This window comes from Melanostigma gelatinosum (assembly GCF_949748355.1).
Source record: "Melanostigma gelatinosum genome assembly, chromosome: 19".
Taxonomy (NCBI): Eukaryota; Metazoa; Chordata; class Actinopteri; order Perciformes; family Zoarcidae; genus Melanostigma; species Melanostigma gelatinosum.
This window is the reverse complement of record NC_136652.1, coordinates 16,180,097-16,202,475: the sequence shown is the minus strand read 5'-3', so window position 1 is coordinate 16,202,475 and position 22,379 is coordinate 16,180,097. Positions and strand designations below refer to the sequence as shown.

Here is a 22,379-nt window from a genome sequence, read left to right as displayed (position 1 = left end):
TTCAGGCGATGCAAAGATGATGCAAATTAGTTCCACTGTAAACTTTTTCACAGCAAACTTTTAGTGTTATTCAGAGGAAACTAGGAAAAGGATTCTTTTTGATTTTCAGTGGTTAAGGCACGAAGAGCTGAAACAATTAGTACAGTGATTGATTAATCGATTGGCATTGAAGATAATCTGCAACTATTTGGATAATTGACGAGTCGGTTTAGTCATTTTTAAAGCAAAATAATACCAAATAATAATTGGTAGGTAAATCAATAATGACAGTCGCAGCTCTATTAGCAACACAAACTAAATTGCATCCCCCTCTATTGTATTGTGGCAAACTGAGAAAATGTATATCTCTGAGAAAAACAGATAATGGGCGGATAAAAACTAAGCCATCTGCTATTCCCGTCCACTGGGGGTGGTGGGAAAATATGCTTTCTGTGATTTGGGTAAAATCTATTTTTTTAATTAGTTTCTAGAAAGACTATACGGTTTTTAAAGAAGCATTGATGACTCTTTAACTCTGCATCATAACACCAATCCAAATGCTCCATCAGGCCCCAATTCTCAACATCTTTTTCTTTCTTTTTTTTCTTAAATCACATTAAAAGCTGAGGCATCCGCTGTAATTTGCTACACACTAACCCCAACATTCATCCCTCTCATTCCTAATGTATTGCTGACACTCCCTCTGTCATTATCCTGTATGTTCCCACCATTACTTCTGCTCTGTCTCTTCTTCGCTGGTGTGCCCCTGACTCACCGGTTACCGAGCCTTAACGAGCCATTGAGAGATAATTGCTCCTCGAGGGTCAGTGCTAACTTCACACCGCTGACCCCTGCATGTCATTCAGTCGAGCCCCTGCCAGCTGTATTGGAACTGCAGGCTGTACTCGCTGCCAGAGCTTCCAACCAGTCAACGTTGAGTCCACTAAATACAATACAAAGTGCACATTCTGACATTTTCCTCTCCGCAATAAAACACACTTGAAATATGTATTCAAGAACTAAAAGAAGCTTGTTTTTCTTTCTTTGATATTGAGAATGCAGCTGTGCAGCAGAAGCAAGCTTTGATATTTACACCACGAACAGAAACAATCATAGACCGAAGGATGCAGCCTGACTGGATTCAACTCAGTCTGTCCCACAGCTACACCATTTTTAAACGGATGCAGACTGTACAGCACGCACATCCTTGGTGCCAAGGGCAAGTGTGTGTGTGTGTTTATCCTGAGATCCAGAAATGTCTGCACCGCTTATATGTGATGTGATCCAAAGGGAAGGCTTGTACTCCAGGCGCATGCTGTGTCCTCTTCCCTCCTGCCAATGGCTGTGACCTCAACTGATGACAACGGACGGCCACGAGGAAGTGCGGTGGGTGTCGGTTTTCTGTTGGCTAAAGAACTGAAGACCGACTTCATGCAGCTCCATAAATAGATCTTATAATGGTCGTGAGGTAGAGTGAAGTTTCTTTACTTGTGAAAAAGGGCGTCTCTTTACGAGTGTAACTTAATATATTCACGGATCATCGACATATGTGGCCGTTGCGTAAAATGATCCCTTAGAGATGTATACAGGCTTGCAGGACCCTCACAAAAAGAGACAATGCTTGCATAATGTTTGGCACGTATACTGCACGGGAGAAAGCTGCGACACTGAAGGAAGAAAAGTTGAATCCCAGGCTTCATCAGCGTTGCGTTTCAGAAGTTATTTTCCCGTTCAAGCCTGAAATGAAGACCGTCGTGTGCGTGACAGACGCTCGTCTCCTCACCTCCTCTTCGCCTCCTGAATATATTTTCTCAGCAAATTTCACAAACAACCAAAGCAATAACAATATGTTCAGTTGGGACTTTAATATCACATGGTGGTCACATGATGTGCTGTATTGGATGTGTTACTCGGTATACGACCTCGTAAAAATACAATACCCAAGTCATCATCATCCAATCATATGCTTCCGTCTAATGCTTGACCACGTGAACTTTCAACAGAAACTCAAAAGTCCCTGATGGCAGTTAAAATCTATCATATGACAAAGTCTCCACATTATTTCTCTATGAAACAACCTAACAAGACACAGCTACAGTCAGAATTTCCCACAGATTCACTCTATATTTTCATTAGATGTGGTTATTTAACTATTTAAGGTTAAGGTGAACTAAGCCTCTCATCCATAGACAGGACACAAATAATTCATCTCTTTTTTTTCCCCCCCCAACTTTTGATCACACCTAATTTGCGTGGATGAGCCAAGCAGCTGCAACGTTGCCTCATTTGCATTCCTACAGGCAGCTTTGACGCATCGCCACATGCTGGCATACAGATGCTGTCCTCTCTCCAAATGTCCCGCTGAGTAGCTGCTGGACATCAGCAGTCACGCTGTACTGGTTTGTGAGTGCTATTCCTCCGGTGGCTCTGAAGACTGTCATCAGGCGCTTGAAACACATCTGGATTCTGCTCCGACAACACCAGTCGGTCTTTTCTGACGAAAACAACAACAACAAGAGAAGAGAAGCACAACGCAGAGGCTCCGCCTGATAATGTGACACCCACAATGTCTTTCAGGATCACGTGTTGATGGTTTGTTTGTCACCACAGTAATGATGAAGAATATTGGTGGTGTTGAGGGAAATAATAACAATTTCCATCCATCAATGTTTGCACAAAACCAAGATCATAAGTTTTAGTCCAACAGCCATCAGGCAGCCAACATCTGCATCATTATTATATATCTAATCCAATGAGAACACTTTTAAATCCCAAGGACTTACTCCTGACACTCAATATTCAATAATGTTAGAACATAAGAGTGAAGACACCAAGCAACATCTTCCTGGATGTGGAATTAATCAGCCACTTTTAATTAAAGCTGGCCGATTATATGAATCCACGATAAGGCAACAACAAAACAAAAAATGAAACAGCAACAGCATGCTTGCATTTATGGCAGCGAGAAGCTCACAGGCGATGCAGCTGCAGGGAGGGAGCAGTCAAGACATCACTTCACACATCGGAGAGACAGCAGAGCTGCAGGCTGCAGCAGCCCGTCGCCCAATGGCGTGAGGTGTTTGTTGCTCTGACCTTTCACTCAGCACTCCTAACCTCCTGCACTTCACACTGTGGTGACTGGGGCGCGACCTTTCACACCAACACTTTCTGAATCATTTGGAAAATAACTGTTGTTTTATTACATGTAGAGAGGATTTGTTGAACTGCCTCATTGTTTTGTGTGTTTGGGAGATAAAGACAGTAACAAGCAAACTGATAAATCACTGTAGACTCACGTCCCAATTACATTCTTCAAATGTATTCAGTGCCGAGTCTATAACTCAGTATTTATCTGTTGGTGTAGGATTAAGTACATATTGCAAGATTATTTGTATTTATTGTATTCAATTTCAGTGCTGCAACAAAGGATCATTTTAATTACCAACTGATTTGTGATTTGTTTATTGTATTCTCTATGAAATGTGAAAAAAGAGAGAAAAACGACTTTGATGCTTTCAAATGTCCAAACCCCAATAACATTAAATCATATATATACTCACATCTGAGAGGCTGGAAGCAGAAAAATATTCGGTATTTTTAGGTTGATAAAACAGAACGATTGATCAAACATAAAAACTTTTGTTTTTGTGGATCGACATACTCGATTATTCATCCAATTTCCGGAATCAGTTGGAATTGGCTCGTTTGAATGCATGCTATAGCTACCCCAGTTCTTTTTAAGGACAGTTGGCAGTGGGACGAGCCAGAAGGAAGTAAAGCAATTACAACTGAGACTGAACTACACAATAGTCTAACAGCGCGTAATTGAACAGCTTTCTGCACCTCAGTACATCTCAGTACAGCTACAATTGGCAACAAGACAAACAAAAGCTCTCCGGTAACGGACACACAACAGTCCATCACTACAGCCAGAGGCACACATTGTCCTCCTTCCTTTGCTACGTCACCCAGATCTTTACAACATTGTATCCGAATCCAAACATTGCACAACGCACACGTTGCCCGACTCACTTTCGTGCTTGGAAGTTCCCCATGTGTGCCGCGGAACTCCGGGGCTCTTGATAATCGCTCTGCCGGCGGATTTCAGTGCATCCATCCCGAGGTGTGTCTGATCTCCCGGCGGCAGGTGGATTCCCCAGTGTCCCAGGGAGGTAGAGACAGCAGGCTGGGCTCGACCGAGAGGATGCGCCAAAAGAGAGGAGAGAGAGAGAGAGAGAGGAGAGAGGAGAGAGGAGAGAGGAGAGAGAGAGAGAGAGAGAGAGAGAGAGAGAGAGAGAGAGAGAGAGAGAGAACTGATTTAAGTTCCCATCCTCTGGATCGCTCTCGGTTTCTTCCCCTCTCACAGAGACACAGAAGCAGCTGAGGGCACATGCACGCTGCACCGTCTCTAAAGGTAAGGGCGTGTCCCAGTCAGCTTGGCGAGCTGTCAGTCCAAGGTGCTCCAGTTTAAAGGCGCGTCCTTATTAAGGAGACATCAGCGCGGTGTCGTTGCAGTGCGACGGACTCAAACTAATGAGTTTATGGCCAATGGCACTTTTGTTTCCTCGAAGGACCGTCTGTGGTATTATTAAGAAACAATACGTTGGTATTGTTTTAATTCATGACAGAACTCAATATATAGGATTCATTCGTTATCCCTTTATTCGCTTTTTTCAGGCTTGGTCACATATATGATAACTGCTAAAAACAATGTTTAAATGACACAATATATTTTGGTACAAATGATGAACTAACAACTATAAAACTAGGCTTCTTTTTAGGGAAATGCTTGAATATTCTTTTGTATGTTGGCGCCCTCTTTTGATTACAACCAGTTATTACAGCCATCTTTAGCATGGTACTATTTGGGGATATCAGCAGCACTACTAGTAGCTGTAGGTTATTGTTTTAAACAAAATAAACTATAAATTGATTCTTGAATAATCAGTTTTAAACATAAATAATTATGGACATCCTGGTAAGACAATGTTTCCAAAACTGATGATCAGGACACCTACAAAGGGTCGGCAGATGAATCTGAGGAGTCTTAAGATGGTTCACAGTAGAGGAAAGCAGATGAAAAACGAATTTCAGCCGCACAAAGTTATAATCATCTTTTTAGATTTTCCGAGAATCTTTGTCTTTCTTCTTGAGAATTATTGGATAATTTTACTTCAGAAAAATATTCAAATAGCACAAAGTAAATCGAGAGTTACGGGCAGTCAAGTGGAAGTTTGCATATTCATCACGTTATCCTACTTGACATTTGTGTGAAATTGTCAAGATTTGCCGGATGGACAGACAGACAAGCTGTAAACATGATGCCTCTGGCCAGGGCTGTCGGCACAGAGATTATTGAACCAGACATGGAGTCGGTTAAACAGGTTCTCAAGAAGATATTTTAGAGGTCACATGTCAAACATTATGAACCATTGAGTAAAACGATGAACATGATCTGCAACTTCCCCAGTTTAATTTCCTTTGTATGACCTTTGCATTACTCCAAAGTTCCCTGTCTGTACCTTTACTGTAAACGTAAGGCGAAATGCGCCAAAAAAACAATTGTGCCATATTAGGAAATGGGGAACTCTTCACTTGAACTTCCACTGAAGAAAGAAATCAATTTGTGACACAAAATATGCATTGTGTTTTTGTCCTTCATGGTGAAATCTTTATTTTATTTCTCTCCACAACCCAGCACAGGTTATCATTTCATGTCCGAGTTAATCTCTCACAAGTATTTCACACGCAGGAAGCTAAGCAGAGCATGTATAGTCATGTGTTTGTCATCAGTCATCTCGTGGGGGTTATTAGAGTTTAGCCTGAGGTGGCATGCTGCTGTTGTCGTTTTTGGTGCTCTGTGATCATTTGAGAGGGTCTTTAGTTTATATCTAATACTCTCACTACTGCATTTACACAGACTGCTGTGCGTGTGGACATCTGTCTGTCTGTCTGTGTGTGTGTGTGTGTGTGTGTGTGTGTAATCCTGGATACGCAGCGAGTAGTAGAATCATGCAGCTACTTTTAAATTTAAGACTCTTTAGAAAAAGACTGCAGTCTAAAAGGAAATAGCCTCTTAAAGGCTAAAAGCTGCACTAAAATGATGCAAAAGTGACATTGCCTCCTGTCTGCTTCCCTGGAAGACTGTGGATTTAAGATCAACAGTTATAATCAATGGTATTTAAAAGCCATCCAGTCAATAGAATCGCTGCCATAATGTCACGGAGCACTTTTTTTACTCCAATAGAGAGCAACAGTTACAGGCTTCAACAGTTTTCAGATGCCATTTTTAACTGGTTCACAAAAGAGTAACAGTCCAGCATGCTTCGGCAATTTAAAGTTCTCCAATTTAGGTGTGACCAATGCATCTTAAGATGCTGGAGGTATTCTCTGAGGTAGGAAATAAAAATCACCCCCTGCTGTCCTGCAACGTGGGCTGGGAAAGCATGTGATATTTATTTGCTGACACAACAGTTGTATCGATTATTAATCCCCCATAAAACAAATCATGCTTGTGGGTGTCTCTTTATTTGCAAAAGGAGCGGGGGGGAGGGAGGTGAGGTCACTAAAAGAAGTGTAGAAGTACAGCCAGACGAAGAGAGAGTCTCATGAAATAGATTTATGACAGATGGGGTGTAAGGTAGTCTCTTTCAGAAAGGACAACATCGAAAAAAAACCATGCTCTCAGTCACTCCCGCTTTAGATGCAATGATGGATGCTATCCTGTCTGCTTTACAGTCTATTCCCCTCCAATGCTTACGTCATAGTCTCATGCTATTTGTCTCATACACACACGTTTTCATTTGCTCTCTCTCAAGCCGCGTCTTCCTCAGAGGCTGGAGCTAGAAGGCAACTGGTGGGAGGGCCTGTCTTTGAAGCAGGAGGTGGCCTTGGCCAACGATTTTCAGGTCAATCCAGTGACAGGTCAGCTCATGGATTTCTATATTTCTGTAAAATCTCCAACCAAGTACAAAGCCTGCATTGGAGGACTTCACACACCGTCTATTTCAAAGACTGGGAAAACTGTCCCTTCATCCCCTCCTGGTTTCTCTCTTCCCTCCTGCTCCTCTCCTCCTTCTCCCTCTCGTCTTCCTTCCAGTTCTGAGGCACACAGGTAGTCTCGGGACTGGGACTGCGAGTGTCCCAGGGACTCCACTGACAAGCTTCGGCTAGACAGGATGCTACTTAGGCTGGACTGCCGGGCGCCTCTGTGATGGGTCTCAATTTCCACACGGACCTCGATATTGGTTCCTTCCCTGTGGGGGCAGTAGAAAGACAAATAAATCAATACCACGCTGCCAGGCAATCAAAATCAAAAACAGAAGTCTATGCAAAGAATGCCTCGATTGTGAAAATCTGCTGAAGTCACATGACTGATCAACAGCAGGATTATATGCTTAAACATAGGTATCATATGTTTCCAAAAAACAATTAAAGAACAAGACTAAGAGTCTACAGCCATGCCAGCAGCTCTGTAAGGCTGTAGCTACTTAAGTTGCGCTTTATGCTAACATACTTAACAGGTATACTGGTTACCTCGTTCACCAGCTTAGTTTTAGGGTGTTAGAATGCTAGCATCTGCTAAATAGCACTAAACACAAAGAGAAGAAACAGAGACGAGGAGGGACAGAGGCAACATTTACCTCAAAGGAAGCGCTTGTGTGTCATCGCGCTTGCTATCAGGCACAATAACCACCTGGCAGTCTGATTGGCTGTCCTGCTGGGTGTATCCGTGGTGTTGTGTGGCTTCATCCAATTCCTCATAGCTATCTAGCTCCGGGGGCGTGGCGCTTGTACTGGGGAGGTCGCCCACTTCCTGTACACTGACTCTGACTTCCTGGACGCTGGTGTCGCTGGGTGTCGCTTTATTCGGACCTGTCCAGTGGTCACTGACTACATGGGAGAATAGAAGATCTATAAGAGAAGTTGAAACTTCATCAGATCAGGTCGTGCTTTGGAGCAAAAATGACAATGCACTTAGTACTGGTGTCAAGAGTCCTTAACTCAGGTTGATTACAAAGTTATAATAGGAATAGCTCTATAATTTAGGCTATACACTTATTCACTTTTGTGTTTTGTTTATTGTATGGAGCGAGCCAGGAGATGATTCTCTTAGCTTAGCATCAAGACTGGAAACGGCTAATCTGGCTCTCGCCAAAGCCTTCATGGTTAACGTAGAAAAATAAGAGCGGTAGCCATTTTCTCATCCAACTCTTGGGAAGAAAGCGAATGAGCGTGTTTCCCAAATTGTCAAACTATTCCTTTAAATTCTGTACTCACAGCTGGCTAAGTCCTCCAGTTGGATTTTGTGTGTTTCAGGGGGCTCACTCTGCGGTCGGCACCAACCGTTCCGACAGAGCGACATGGGGACGACCCCGTAGACATAAGTCAGCATCAGCGGCACACCCACGCCTGCAGGAAATCAGAAAAAGCAGAAGAAAACAATTCATAATACATTTCTCATTATGAGTGGTGTTGAGTTTGTGCCAAAGAAAGAGTACCCTTGCAATTTAGTACTGCACTTCAATAAAGTAGGAGGGGAGGGACTTGCGAGAGAAAGTGTCCAGGTTTTTAGTCCCTGGTATAGATCAGGCTCCAAAGATACTGGATTCTAGACTTCCCACAATGCAACAGGACACTATCTTTTGGCAGACACTCCATGGCCAATAAATCCTTCACATTCAGCATGGCAGTCTTTCTGCTTTTACGTTTTAGTCTCTGAGCCGAAACCAAGATGTAACTTGAGTAAATGACAGACTTGGCTTCCACAGAAGACACATCTGATAGAATAGGACTCCCTGTGACTGATAAATGCATTCATGTTAATGGCTTTAACATTTTACGACATGTTAAATTGATGGACGGCCCCTTTAAGCAGTTTTATCATCATACTATTTCTGCAATACCCCAAATAAACACAAGAGGGATCCCCTCCTGCTTCTCTGTGCACAGCACACAATAACGTTTCTGGAACACACTGATCTATAAAGCTTTTCTTGGCATCATAGCCTCCATATCGATGCAACTTGTATTGTTTCAAATACTGCGAGCTATTGCTTATGCTCCAGGAAGTTATATCTTCTCTCAGGAACCTATTTCCTTGCACGCTTATGAATCAATTCTCTTTTAATTGGATGCAAGCCGATCACGCATTTTATGTTTTTATTTGAATCTACTGCACATCTAAATGTTTTTGCATATTTATTCATGACTGCATCTAAAAAGCCCTTTTCATGTTTAGTTATTAGTCGTCTTCTTAATTTTGTGTTTGTCGCGATAGATCATCGGCCTTCATAATAAGACCATCACAAGTTCGGTTTATCCCCACTCTCCTTCAAAACCGTCACAAAAGTACTTTCAACAAGTCACACAACTCGATGAGCAGCCGCCTCCCTCCGCTGTGTGATTATACAACCTGTGATTGAGACAGGAATTTGGTAACACAAAGCGGTGCAGTCCAAACAAAGGGACATCATTAACACAGCGGGAACACCGGGGCGCTATTGACTCAGCAACAGGGTGAAACCAGGGCAAGAGGATGAGCCTGCCAACCAAAACGTCCACAGACAGACGGGATGTGTGTGTGTGTGTCTGTTTGAGTTAAAAAGAGAGAAACAACAAGACAGGGAGCTTTGAGTAAAATATGAAAAACAACAATTGCAGTGCTGTGAGAGAGAAAATGAAATGAGACCAAGGGGGCGTAGAGACAGGGCTGCAAATAGAAGTAGAGGTACACAGGTGGTGGGAGGTGAAGGTGAAAAGTAGAGTGCAGCTAAATTCGTTTGAGTGTGAGTGTGTGTGTGTGTGTGTGTGTGTGTGTGTGTGTGTGTGTGTGTGGGGCGCGCCAAGGTAGGGCCCATCAGTGTGCGGTTCAGTGATGGTCGTGGCACCGCAGAGGGAAGCTGAGAAGCTGCTAAAGCCTTTCTAAAGGATTTCTGTCACAGCCATGAATGTTATCTACAGCAGCAAGGCCTGAGTCATCAAAACGCGACTTTGCACTGCACTGAGTGTGTTCATGAAATCAAGTGGTATATGTTTGCATACAGAAACTTAGCGTGTGGGTATTTATATGGCTGTAAAGGTTTATGCTAGATCAAGTCTGGCTGCATGTGCATCTCATGATTATTTGTTGGTGTTTGTGCATGTACATTTGGGTATCTAGTGCCGAACAACCCACAAACTGTGAAATACGACTTTGTGGGCTGCCTGGATCAGAAAACATGTGTTTCCACAAGCCATTCAGATTTTGCTCCCCTTCCTATGTCACATGCAGGCTAATTAGAATATATCGCCCCGATCTGAGTATCTCTACCTACAGCTGGCGAACTACCTTTGGAAAGGAGCGCCATGCTTTTCTTGCAAGACTTTCGGGAGGGGGACATACAGACACAGGCAACAGCGCGAGAAAAATGTGTTTTTTTGAAGGGTTTGAATTATAAACCTGAAAATAAGCATGATATGCGCCCTTTAAAATAATCGTTTTACATTTTAGGAAATCTGTTCATTTGCTTTCCTTTCAAGAAGAATGATATCATTTTGGAGTCTGTATGGTAATTGTGAAGCTCCTGCCAGCGGCTCTTTAGCTTAGCTTTATACAAAGACGAAAACACGAGGAACAGGAAGCCCGGCTCTGCTGAAAGGTAACAAAATCTAGCTACCTAATATGTTGAACTAACTCTTTCATATTATTTTTAAATGGTGCGTTGAGTGTGGAAAGATGTGGCGTTTCTCTCTCTCGTTGATCCTAGGCTCATTATTATGGAAGGGATTATCCGAGACACTCCACAGCTAGAAGCCAGTGTGCTGGTCAAACCCACATTAATCATCTCTTCTTTAATGGCTCTTTGATCCACATGAACTACAGCTTTATTATTCAAATAAAAAAGATGATTAACATACGCTGCCTCTTTGGTGTCTGACCTGAACTGCTCTGTCTCAGGACATGGTGGTAATTTGATCTCCTTTAATCACTCTTCTCTGTGTGCAGTACAGAAGGTGGCCGTGTTGTCGTTTTGTTCCTTACCCACAGTGATAGCCGCTATGACCGGCGACACAAACACCGACATCATCACCCCACTTGCCACAGTCAAGTAGTGCTTACTTCCTGAGATATTGTTTTTCTTACAGCGACCATGGACCTGGAAGGCAATACATAGAACACAAATTAGATGACGGAAATGTAATTCGATTCTTGCTGTTCTCCTTCTCTGCCACCGCTTATTCATGTCCACTAAAACATGCGACCCAGCATGCACCAGGGGAAAGGAAACCAGCCTCATTGACACGCACAAGCTATCGCAGAGCTCCAACACAAAGACAGACGCGATTAATGAATATTAAGTGCAAAAAGTGCGTACTCAAAAAGTACGCACATGCATTCAAAAGGTATTTGACGTGACACAGGATTTACTGGTTGTTTTGTACCTTGCGGCCCATGTAGATTGGTATGCCCACAATGATGACTGGGATGGCGATGCCGGCTATAAGGGAGATGACCACCGGTGCTCCGAGCAACATGCCCACCTGCCACAGAACCTTGCGGGTTTGAGACCACGGCTTCTTCCCCCAGAATGTACATCCTGAAGGACTGAGGCACACAGGAAACACAAACAGGGGAGTTCAGATAAGAGTTCAAAATATATACATCATAACGCACGCAGTGCAAATAAATGATACAAATAAAAAAACATATAGCCATTTTACATATGAATACATTTTTACCTGCTGAATATGTTAGCATTAAGCTCAAATGCCAAACATCATTCTTAAAATATTCACAAATGGTGTGATGATCCGAACCCTTAACCCTTAACGCAGCCCTCGCAACTCTGACACCAACGATTTTGAATGATTCTTCTTTTTTAAAAGCAGGTGAAATGAAGAAGTACTGACAATATTAAATGTCTGTCTCATTGCTGTCGTTACATCATTACCCAAACCGAATGACCTCATCTGCATTTCTCATTCTAGCTTTGTCCTCTTCCAATCAATCACAGTAATTTGCATCTACTATCACTCACTTATCTTCCATGCTGCTGTTTGATCACTTAATGTGACGTTGGGTATAATAAGTGTTGCCTTAAAGTGCTTATTTTATGTAGTATCTGCCTTTGGTGTAATTCTAACTACCGAGGAGAGCAGTACAACGCTGAATAACGCCGTTTGGTCTTAATCAAGACCAAACGGGGGGGGGATTAAAGGTATTAAAGTCGCACTCTGTTGCTCTAAACTGGTCGATCTGTTGTGAGACGCTAAAAGCTTCTTTAAGGTGTTCACTATAATGTGAAGTGTGACAGGCAGCCAAGGATGAGGGGAGAGAAAAGAAGGGTGTTAAGACACAATGACGCTCATGCTGACAAACACAAAAACTCTCTTTCTCATCGGAGACATTCATCAAAAACATATGCATGTGACACCATGAAAAATGAGAGATGAAAAATCCATTCATATCCACACACTTCTTCAAATTTAGCCAATCAGCTTCTAGCTAGCCTCATAGCTTGAGTTACATATTCTGCCAGCATGGAAATATGGAGGCAGGTAGAGTTTATTAATTGATGACAAGTCAGCAGTGACTCCCTTCCAGCACTGGAAAAATCAATGGAAGCTCAGCCGATGAATTCAAAGCCTTGCTGACTGGCCCAGTTTTTGTATTTCTTAAAAACATGCAGATGTTTGTGTGCATACTTCCTCTGTGGTCACACACAACTAATGAGTCGGGGTTTTTTTTCAATATTTTGTTGATTCTTTTTGGGATTTTAGTTTGTTTGAAAAAAATCTTCAAATACTTTGTTTTGACTGCCCAACAGCCCCAAAATATATCAAATTTACAATGAGCCAGATGCAGCAAACCCTCACATTTAATGATCTGAAACAAACAAGCATTCTGCATTTTTGCTTGATAAATGATTTCTCGGCCATTATATGTGGTGTTGATTCATTCTTAATCGACTAATCGTGTGATTGTCTGACCTGGTTTGGTGCGTCAACGTGTTCATGAGTACCTGAGGTAGTGCACGTCGGTAATCTCCTGCATACACAGCCAGCAGAACTGACAGGCGCACACAGTGCAGTTCATACGGTTACAGCTGCCATCGTTGGTCTTCATGATGTAGGCACCGCAGCGAGGGCACGCTTTGATCTCCTCTGCATCTTCAGCAACAGACTTAACATGTGAGGGGTGTCCACAATATACATTCACCCATGATAACAGAGTACACGACAAATAAATCCTCTGGTTCCTGGCACAAAGGATTTGGATCAAAGGCAAAAAAAACAAACAAAGTCTCACCTCCTCCAGGTTCTTCATTGAAGACGTACAGCGTGGAGGCGTCGTTGCCCCCTGAGGTGTGGCGGGCTCGCTGTCGCCGGGCCTGATCACACGTCTGGTTGGGGTGCCACAGCTGCCGACAGTGGTAGCAGAACTCTGTGTCACATCCCTCACGGCCACAGCTCAGCTTGGGACACTCTGCACAGCCGTGAGCTATGACTGCATAGCTGAGGAGAGAGTATTTCATGTATTTCATGTATTTTGGTGGGAAGAACTGAAACAGAACAGCAGCAACAGTAAGGTCACGGTTGAGAAGTGAGTGTAAACGTTGTGCTCCGTCAAACAGACCACACGCGCTTCATTTTGGGGCACAGACACAAATCCTTCCTCAAACATGAGAGTACGGTTATGTCAGATTAAAAAAAAATGCTGGTATTTGACATCAGCACAGGCACAGAAATAATTTGCACTTGAAATACTTGTGCTGCGGCTTCTGTCTGTGTGCGCTGGAAAAAAATCTCGGAGCATCACATGTGCAGCAAAAACAATGACAAAGAAAGAACCACTTTTTGCCACACTTTCTGAGAGCCGACATAATCTCCAGCTCAGCTTCTGTCACTAAGATCTCGAGGAATGTGTGTATGTTGGGAGCATGGGAATACACAAACCAGAACTGTGACCAGAATACATAATGGGTCACATCTTCAAAGGCTACTCTCTGTGGGAAGTATTTAAAACTCCACTGACCTCCACATGGAAACCTGTGGAACTCATAATTCTGCTGATCTGTAGGAGAGGCTCTAGAAATCTGATCCTGTTTCTTTGAGTTATATTTAATTCACCACAGCATCAGACAGGATTGGCTTATTGATTTTTGCTCCACTCATTCATCATGAACCGCCTGTGAACACTGACAGTTGGGGAGACACACAGTCTAGCGCTGAGTCCTGAACCCTGGTGCAAACATGCTTTTGACCACAAATATTCACTGAACATATTCACACACACACACACACACACATTATGATTTCCCATCAGCAGCCCTATCCTGTTACCCCTCCCTGCACATTAACGTGATCCAGCAATGTATCAGTGTCTGTACATTGTGTTAACAACAGCAGAGAAGATGAGTTAACTCAGAACATGTCTTGCGGTTGCATTGCATTGTGGTCTATTGTGGGAATGGGAAAAAAAAAAACACATCTAATATTTCTTCAGTGTATTTCTCCCTGAATCATTTGTGATGAAGTCTTCGATCGATTCTGCGATGAAATTACATCGTAGCTGTGCTTTAAACATCTCTATGCGACATGATGTAATCCGCAGAACAGCCAGTTCTCCTCAGGGAGCAAGAAGAAGTCGAAGACCCAGACACGCCAGGCACGTTGGAAGTTAAAGGCGAGTTCTTCCTTCATCTCCCAATGCAACATGCATTCGGTTTACTATATGCAGTCCCACATTTACATTGATTATTGTAGATACAAAATGGAGAGAGGCTTGCTTCATCATTCACGACCGGTCCGTTTTGTCTTAGGATCTGCATAAATATTGCATCAAACTTTTTCCCAGCCTTGGGATGCTTAAACAGCTCAAACCGAGCTTCCAGTTGCTGCCAGTTCATCTTTTCAAAGCCCCGTCAATCATTGTGACACTGAACAGCTGCTCCACGTCTTGTGTTTTACAACATAAAGCCGGTGGTGGGATGACAGGGTTTTGACAAGAACTGCCATCTTGTAACATTGAAATAGGCCTCTCTCTTTGTTGTCTCATGGTAATTACAGTACAGGGAATTGCTACTGTGTGACTAAAATATGTCACTAAAAAAGTACACTTTTCTGAAAGTTTTGACGATTTAGAGACGCAATTGTTTTCATTGTTCAACCTTTATTAAATGATCTTCGCTCAATGTTGTTAGGGAACTATCTTCATACCAAAAAAGGGTCTTTGTAATTATTTGTGATTGTGAAGGGTAAAAGGTGTTAATATGCAACCAACTGTGGTGTTCTGATTCTCACCTGCAGTCAGGCGCAGGGCACCAGCGTGTATCTGGATCAGCAGCCAGGAAACGCCTCAACTGGTACTCCTCAAAGCGATCCAGCAGCGCCTGGTCATCCAGGATGTCCCGAACGTCCAGTGGCGCCAGTGTCTCAGGGCACTGCGGGCACGCGATGCACACCCGGCTCTCTGATATCTCGATGCGCAGGTACTGGCGGAGGCAGTCGGAGCATGTTCGGTGGGAACAGGAGGTGAGTCGTGGGAAGTGGCAACGTGGTTGACTGAGCAGGCACAGTGGGCACTCCTCCAGGTGTTCATCCAATAGCTGCTCCTGGCTGGAGGAGGAGACAGACAGGACGCCAGTGGAGCCGCTGCTGGCCCCGCCCACGCACTCAGCTGTGGTGGCACCGTCCTCGCCGGCCTCCGCTGCTGGCGGACCTCCTCCTTCTCCTCTTTCTCCTCCAGCCTCTTCTGCTGTGACGCTGAGGTCCTGCGAACCATTACAGAGCTGCTGACTTACCAAAGCCAATCCCGTTAATTAAAAATATTCTCATACACGGGTTGGCTTGTGAGGGTACTCTGCCGCTGTTCACAAAAATGGTTTATATTAAGAAATTCAAAAAAAGCAAATGGAATATCCTCAAATTTCGAGTGAAAATCATTATTACTGAGTGTGTAGGTGGATGCTTGGTGTACTTAGTTGCTAGGCAACATCATTTCTCTAAATGACCAATTAATTGAATAAACACTCTAATGGATTTGGTCTACAACAGTATATGAGAAAGGGAGGAAGCAAGCAGAAGCTGAAGTTAATGATCTACAGCCTCGCCAGCTTCCTTTGTGACGAGCCATTTTGATTCTGGCAACAAATAAAAAATAGACATAAAGGATAATGAAACAAATATAAAAATACCTGACACATTAGTACATTTTCCTCCAAATGCAAATTTCTGTCCGTGTGTTTGCAAAGACAGCAATACAGATACAACTCCAAGTAGACTTTTTAACAGAATTGAATATAATAAAACCAAGATCAAACATTTTAGGGAAACTAAAAAACTGCTGAACTAAAACTCACCATGTAGCTAAAACAAAACTTGGAGGAATAATATGATAAATATGGGATTACATGCTCAGTCTCACCTGCTCTGGATGCTTGCTCGGGGTCAGGGTGATGGCCACGTCCTCTCTGGGCCAGGCTTCCACTGGCCTCTCGGGCTTTGGCTCCGATTTGGGCTTCCTGCTGAAGAAGTTCAGGAAGCTCAGCGGCCCCGTCTGCTGCTTGGGCCTCTTCATGGTCTATGACTAGAGCGGTAGCAGCAGCTGAGGAGGGCAGGCCAACGACCATGAGCAGGATGCAAAAGTGTGTGGGTGTGTGTGTTTGTGTGAGAGAGAGTGAGTTTTGTGTGTGTGTGTGTGTGTGTGTGCGTGTGCGGGTGTGCAGCGGGAGCTCTCACAGCTCAAACTCTTGGAGCTGGGCGGCTGCTCTGCTATGCGAGGGAGGAAGAGCGGGAGAGATGGAGAGGCAGACGACAGGGAGGAGGTAATCCCTGCCCGAGGGGAACATCACCAATTTGGAACCTTTCCGAGGGCTGGTCATGTGATTTGCTTTCTCTCTTCGGGCTCCTTTCCCTCCTCCTCTTCTTCTTCCTCCACCTCCACTGCAGTTCCCTCAGTCCGAGCTAGTCCTGAACTGGCGGACTGTCCTTCATCGTTTTAGGCCTCCTCTTCACCGCGAGCAGTCCCTTACCTTGGAAAGAAAACATCACAAAATTACACAAATTATGGGATGTGAATTCTGCCATTTAGTCAGGAAATATTGTGTAACACAAAAAAGTCCCTACAGAAAAAAATGGAGCTGCTAAACAAATCAGAGGCTCTGCGATGGTTTAATATAATTATTCATGACATCATGATGACGATGATGATTCCCCAAATAAATATGAAATGTAAAAAGTTTTTGTTTTTGATATTTTCTTGTGAATTCACGGGGAGTTTTTCTTCTTGATAACTCCAAAAAACGATTGAAATACAGCAATAAATAGCAAGCAAATGAACTCTTTGGTTTTACTGCTCACAACCGGTCAGCAACTGGTGACGAAGGGTTACAAGTACACGTGTCTTTGTTTTGGGAGGGCACAGGAACAAAAGGTTGGGAAATGATTATCGCCACATTGTCCAGCCCTACATCAATGCCATTTACAATGTAATAATAAATGTCATAACATCATTGGTGTTTACCAGTAATCAGCTGCAGATTGCCTCGATTTATACTGTAATTTAACTTTTATTGTCTTTTCTTAGAAAACCCTCTCTGTGAACCCCATGCACTTAAATGTCATCTATGAACTTTTTTCCCCCGAATGGCAGCAAATTCTGAATCCGATGATACAACAGCAACAGGACGTTTACACATAGATGGCACAATCTGTGCTATGAGGTTTAATTTGTTATATTATATTAATTACTGCAAAACGACTCCACATCAATAGAAGATATATCATGTTTTAAACAGTGAGCCCAGTCTCAGACACATTAACAGGAACTACATTTTAAAATCTGACATCACAAAAAACAGCGATTTCAAACACAAGCAATGCCATTTAACTCCGAAATCTCGATCTAAAATCCCTTGAGAGCCGTTTATAATGAAAAACATTGGAACAGATAAGACACTGAGGGGTTTGGGTCTCTGCGACCCGGCCCTGGCCGACATACCGTCTGAGACATGAGCAATAAGGTCACAGCCCGGCCGTGAGACACAAAGAGCAGACGGACGAGAGAGAGAGAGAGTTGTGACTGGTTTGACAGAAAGGATCGGTGGAGATGCAGGGCGATGCAGAGGAGAGGCAGCGATAGACAACTCATTCTGTCTCCATTAGGCAGAGGCGAGCTTTCATAATCAGGCCCAGAGAGCAAAGAGAGCATGAGGTAATTCATGCAGCCCCAGACCAATTAAAATAGCTGTCTCCATATTGACGCTACTTCAAATCGGACCATGGAACACGGCCTGAAATAGGATGTGGTGATAGATTGGAACCTATTTAAAGATCCGTTTCACATTCTCTCAAGTAAAATCTTTAATCTTTTTTTCATATCCAATGAATTGGAATGACTCGGGTCAGGGTATGCATGGCTACAGGAGCTATATGCCTCATCATTCTTCGAACAGGGATGCACAAAGAATCTGGATTTATGTAACACTGCAGTGCCTAACCTGCCTTCTTGCATAGAGACTGAGAGTTGCAGTAGTATTTATATTCTAGTCTTGTGGATATGTTCAAATCCCCATGAATAGCAGGCTCTTCTTGCAGCGGCACATCATTATATACATGTATGGTCATTTAAGAGTACAGAACAGACATTCTTGCCCTTTGAAAAAGTTGGCACCATAAACTGATGATTACTGTTGATATTTTAAATGCAAGATATTTTTTCCACTGTAGCGCTGCTGGAAATACTGTATCTCTGGATTTTGCTGTGATACAATTTGCCACAACAAGGAACATGCACGGAACACTGACAAACAGCTGTTGTTGTTAATTATCTGCTACAAAAGCCGCACAACTTTAAGATCCTCTTTGAAAAGGATGTTCTCTTTAAAATGTATCAACCAAATATTCAAATAAGTGAACCGATTTTTTTTTTTTAATTGTCAAGATGACAACCGAATGGGGAAGAGTGCCAGATAACATATTACATCTTTAGAGGTGAAACAAATCGCGAATAAACACAGGTTCAAATCAACATCTTTCAGTCCTGGTCCTCTTCCAGACAACTAAAGGAATATGAACTGGCTAGACAAGAGGCGTTTGTGAACACATTCAAAGCTTTCCGTTTCACACATGGCAGACAACACGGAGGATACAATATCAAAGCCACAGCTACAGTATCCATACAACTCCGACAAACGGTTTCCTGTGCTGACAAATTCAGCTCAGCGGTGTTTGTTCAAAGGTCTACTTTACCTTTTCCAACATTTAGAAGGATAAAACTGTTACAGACTCATTTCTCTCATGAAAAACCTTTGTGTGCAGGCGTTTACATATTTCATGTTTCATTTTCACCAAATGTAGCTTTTCTGCATCGGATTCCCAGCCACTGTGTTGTGCATCCGCCTGAATTTCCTCAACATCCATATTCCACAGGGACTAACTTTCTTAGTACAAGAAAGGTTCCAAAGCAACGACCTCTGTGATCAACACATCCCTGTGCTGCTGTTTATTTATAGACATAATTATGAAGACAACACAAGCACACACATAACACTTTCAAAAGAGCTCAATTTTGCATGCGATGCACACACTGTCTGTGCAGTGTATCCACACGTTCAAACACACACACACACAGGCATACGGATACATGCAGGAGTAGACACATGCAACACATAGAATTTAGTGTTTTTGAATTGCTTGGTGGCTTATCACTTCACACTACAAAGACGGATAGCCAAGTAGTTAAAAAAGACTATTTGCAGCTTAACGTAGACAAGTTGTCACTGCGAGGGAAAGTTTCCCATCAGAAATAGTCAGAAATGTTTGTTTTGCACAAACCTCATGCTCGCTGAGCAAAGATAAAGACAAAGATTAAGATTAAGATTAAGGGGGAAATAAGAGTCCTGCTGTATTTAACGTCATCCCTCAGAAGTCTCAGGGGAACATAATTAACAACACGAGGGATGGACACAGATGTGTGTGTGTGTGTGTGTACAATATACCGAAAAAACGCTCCTGAGGCCAAAGACACACTTAAAGATTTGACCTACCCTCTTTACGCTATAGGACGCCGGCGCTCCGGAAACACGGCCTCAGAGCAAGAATTCTAATTCTTAATGCGTCTCAGGGGATTACGGAGAATTAAAGGACAAATTCAAAATCTGTCCTTCGAACTTTCTTTCAGTGCCAGAGCACACAGTCATAAAATCACTAATTCTGACAGGTTTGTTTTCACCCCTCCATTCTTGTGGAAATTCTAACCTGAAATATGAGATTAAATGACTTTGAATAACTGTGATAACACTGTAAGTATTCATTATGTGTCATACACATGAGTAAAACTGCAAAGTGAATCACACTGTAACCTGCTGCTAAAGGTTTGGGAGACCAGTACCTCTGAGAGTTTAGCAGCCACACCACAGGTATCTTTCTGTGCCGTTTTACTGTTGGGCTGTATACTGTACAACAGACTGTTTTATAAAATATACAAAGTCATATCATTTGTATAATTTACATATCACCTTATGGACTTACTGAACACACACATCACGTCTACAGTGCGAGGACAGTGAGGACAGTGTGTCTCCAGGATGTGGATCTCTACTAACTCAAGAGGACTTCCAGAAGATGGCTGTTTGACCTCGTGACCTGTTGAAGCACTTTACAACATGACCAACATTTATTCTGTGTACAGCTAGCTACACTAGCTCACATTAACAAAAGCTTCGGCCACACGTCTCACTCTTCATTCACAGCAGCAAACCCTCATTTTTTATTGATTTCCAACAGGCAAAAAGAAACTGATCCCTTGGCCAAAAGCACCCGCGGACATCATGACATAATGTACAAAGGTGTTGGGTGAAGTCTTGTTGACATGATTCAACATGCTGACTCACACATATTCTAATCCGACAACAAACGCAGCACACACTCAAACACATTTCTAATGTAATGTAATAAAGGTAAAAACTTCTAAAAAGGGGCATTCTACCAATCTTACACATGAATAACTGTTGAACCCTGGTGATATCACCAGGGTTATCTCAGCTTGAGCTTGGAGAGTTTTTACAGAAAAAAGCAATCTGGCTCAACATGTGTTACAAACTGGAGGCATGGAGTTCGAAAGACATGAGCATTTACCAGGCAGGGGAGATCACATTAAATGATATTGGGAGCATTATGGGAAATGTGGGACATCTCTGGCTCTGCTTCTCCGATTTTTAACATTATTTGTATCATCGTTCTCTTTGGAGTCCCCAACTTTATGGAAGTGCGATACTAAATAGCTGGAGTAGCCCTTTAAATAACTTATGAAGGCTACCGAAGGCACTGTTCAAAATGCAGCAGCTTGTACTGATTTTATTACAATCATTAATTCATCTACAGATGACGACACGGTGAAATTACTCTTTTAAATGAGTGATGCCCTATCACTGTTACATTTTACCGATATGGTTGGCTTTGTGACAAGAGAATGTAATATATCCAAACATAATTAATGTAAGTTACATTCTAAATGTGCAGTCATGGCTTTAATGTTCTCAAATGAATCATTTTCTGCAATAAATCCGGACAAAACGCACTGTAATCCTGTGCATGTGAAAGTTATTCTCGGGTTTGTTATAGCCTTTCTGATTTCACTAATGACTGTCTATGGGTTATAGAGTCTACTGTGGCACTGTTGCTATTGATGACAGATAAAATCACAATGACAGATGGGATTATTACACAACCAGCATCTGACCTGAAGCGTTTCTCCCCCCTTTGAAAAGCCAAACAGGCACCAAACGGGCCACCTTTTTTTTTTTCATTTTGTCCTTTGAATGAACCACATCATCCCGACCCTGTTATCTCCTCAGTTTTGAGTGCGTTTTTTTTCCGAGGACACTTGTTAACAAGCTGTTGCTATGCAATCACTGATCAGAGAGGATGTCTGATGTTGAGTTCTGCCTTAGCTGAGGGAAACCTGATGATACACCCTTTTAAATATCTCTTCACTGGACACAAGCCCACATCAGCAATGCGGGTTTCAGAGGCATGAGAGGAGTGACCTCAGCACGCGCGCGCACGCACGCACACACACACACACACACACACACACACCAAAATGTTCTGTTTCTGCACCATGTGGCGCGCAACGCTGAGCCTTATAGTGACCTCTGGCAGCCTGCAGGTTACTTTATGTTGTTAAATAACCACAATATAAGGGATTGCAATTTTTACATGGTATTAAACAGTCGTGTATATTGGTGTGGGATTGCATAACAGTGCTGCATGTGTCCGTAGTGTATTGCCACTGATCCATATGCTTTGACTCCACAGATTAAATAAGAGAAGTGTTGTTCAACCAAATAAAACGATAATATAAGGACAGGCCATTTATTGGGAATGCAATTGTAAACTAAAGGAAGCCTCTTGTA

The 22,379-nt window shown here is 42.8% G+C and overlaps 2 protein-coding genes across 5 annotated transcripts in view; both read right to left on the bottom strand.

The window, feature by feature from the left end:
* LOC306793185 (low density lipoprotein receptor adapter protein 1) overlaps positions 1–4,096 on the bottom strand; it is a gene marked incomplete at its 5' end in the record, with an annotated part of 28,797 nt that extends 24,701 nt beyond the window's left edge. The window contains one exon of the mRNA XM_079290676.1: positions 4,012–4,096. Coding sequence (XP_079146802.1) covers positions 4,012–4,096 — 85 coding nt within the window. The remainder of the gene's footprint in view (positions 1–4,011) is intronic.
* A 1,807-nt stretch (positions 4,097–5,903) lies between these two features.
* LOC306792899 (E3 ubiquitin-protein ligase RNF19A) lies at positions 5,904–16,955 on the bottom strand. 4 transcript variants are annotated; one of them, XM_079290265.1, is made up of 9 exons: positions 16,388–16,955; positions 15,265–15,734; positions 13,271–13,476; positions 12,984–13,131; positions 11,404–11,566; positions 11,003–11,117; positions 8,260–8,391; positions 7,623–7,893; positions 5,904–7,235 (listed from the first exon to the last, which is right to left on the bottom strand). In XM_079290265.1, the coding sequence occupies exons 1-9, from the start codon at positions 16,538–16,540 to the stop codon at positions 6,971–6,973; spliced, it is 1,923 nt and encodes a 640-aa protein (XP_079146391.1). In that variant the 5' UTR covers positions 16,541–16,955; the 3' UTR covers positions 5,904–6,970. The 4 variants fall into 4 exon arrangements, with proteins under 4 accessions (XP_079146391.1, XP_079146393.1, XP_079146394.1 ...); XM_079290267.1 differs by having other exon boundaries at positions 7,623–7,872; XM_079290268.1 differs by having other exon boundaries at positions 11,105–11,117.
* Positions 16,956–22,379: the final 5,424 nt, after the last annotated feature.

Bases quoted from the DNA above. Each gene is read 5' to 3' on its own strand.
- LOC306792899 (XM_079290265.1), bottom strand. From the start codon at position 16,540: ATGAAGAGGCCCAAGCAGCAGACGGGGCCGCTGAGCTTCCTGAACTTC. The intron at 13,477-15,264 runs GTGAGAATCAGA...CTCTCTCCTCAG, and splicing joins TGCCCTGCGCCTGACTGCAG to CTATGCAGTCATAGCTCACG. The intron at 11,118-11,403 runs GTACAAAACAAC...ATTGCCTTCCAG, and splicing joins CAATCTACATGGGCCGCAAG to GTCCATGGTCGCTGTAAGAA.